We start from the raw sequence: 1,097 nt of genomic DNA on the forward strand, positions 1-1,097 counted from the left end.
TCCTAATTCTACCCAAAATCATTGCTATATTTAATAATCTGTTAACATCAGTTTACTAAGATAAATGAATGATCTGTTAACCCTGTACACTTTGTGTAGTCCCAGCATATTTAAAGAACTAAGTAGTAAGTCCATAGGTAGTCGATTCTCCAATGGTGATTGTCAGTCTAAAGATGGTGCAATAAAGAATCTGTTCTTCCCTTCTTTTTTGTCTTCCTAAACAGTGTAAAAGAAGCCTGCATTGTTCTGAATTTGAACATTGGTTCTGCATTACTCCTAAAAGATGTCCTGCAGTCAGCTTCTGAGCATGTTCCTGCCACAGCAGCCTTAAATGAAGTTGGAATTTACAAACTGGCTCAGCAAGATGTTGAGATTTTGCTCAATTTGAGGACAAACTGGCCTAACACTGGAAAATAATGTATCTTTAAGAAAAGGGCTATTTAACAAAGAAGACAGTTGGATTGAGTTGTCTGCTAAAAGTTCTGAATTAATGAAACTGGACAAATGAAAACTTGGTAGAATCATTTATTATCTTGAGTTATGTCACCAAAGCAATGAACATGCTTCCTCTGTCCTCCTGCTCCTAAGAAAACAAAGAACAGAAAACTCAGCTATGAGAAGCAGAGTAATTACAAATTAGAATTACAGATAGGCATGCAGACATCTGAAGACAGCGTGAGAGCAAAGGCCAGCCATAACTGACCTCCACTTTGCTAAAGCCGAACACACCCAGTACATTGTAGAAATACTAAAGATACGAATGTATGTTGAGAATTGAGGTTCCTGTATCCAGTTTGGGATTTTACTATGTTTATATGAGAAATGCACAGTGAGTTGGGAGTGGTAGAAGACACCTATACTCTCAGGAGGATCACTGTGTGTTTAAGACTCGCCTGGGCAACATAGATTCTGTCTCACCAGAGAAAAACAAAACAAAGCAAACCACACCACCCCCAAACCAACAACACAACAGTTTTATGAGATGGTGGTTAAGCTATAGTTGTTCCTAATTTTCAATTCTCATGTCCTTTCAATTAAAGTATTTGTTGTATTTGTGTGTGCGTTCATGAGCAGGTGTGTGTGTATTTGCTCATGTG

At 37.8% G+C, this 1,097-nt stretch overlaps 1 protein-coding gene across 1 annotated transcript in view; it reads left to right on the forward strand.

Annotated features, from left to right (window-relative positions):
- Rint1 (RAD50 interactor 1) overlaps window positions 1–1,051 on the forward strand; it is a 39,103-nt gene extending 38,052 nt beyond the window's left edge. Inside the window, exon 14 of the mRNA XM_026784653.1 lies at window positions 225–1,051. Coding sequence (XP_026640454.1) covers window positions 225–417 — 193 coding nt within the window. The 3' untranslated portion in view covers window positions 418–1,051. The remainder of the gene's footprint in view (window positions 1–224) is intronic.
- The last annotated feature ends 46 nt before the right edge of the window (window positions 1,052–1,097 follow it).

This window comes from Microtus ochrogaster, chromosome 26 (genome assembly GCF_000317375.1).
Source record: "Microtus ochrogaster isolate Prairie Vole_2 chromosome 26, MicOch1.0, whole genome shotgun sequence".
NCBI classification, from domain to species: Eukaryota; Metazoa; Chordata; class Mammalia; order Rodentia; family Cricetidae; genus Microtus; species Microtus ochrogaster.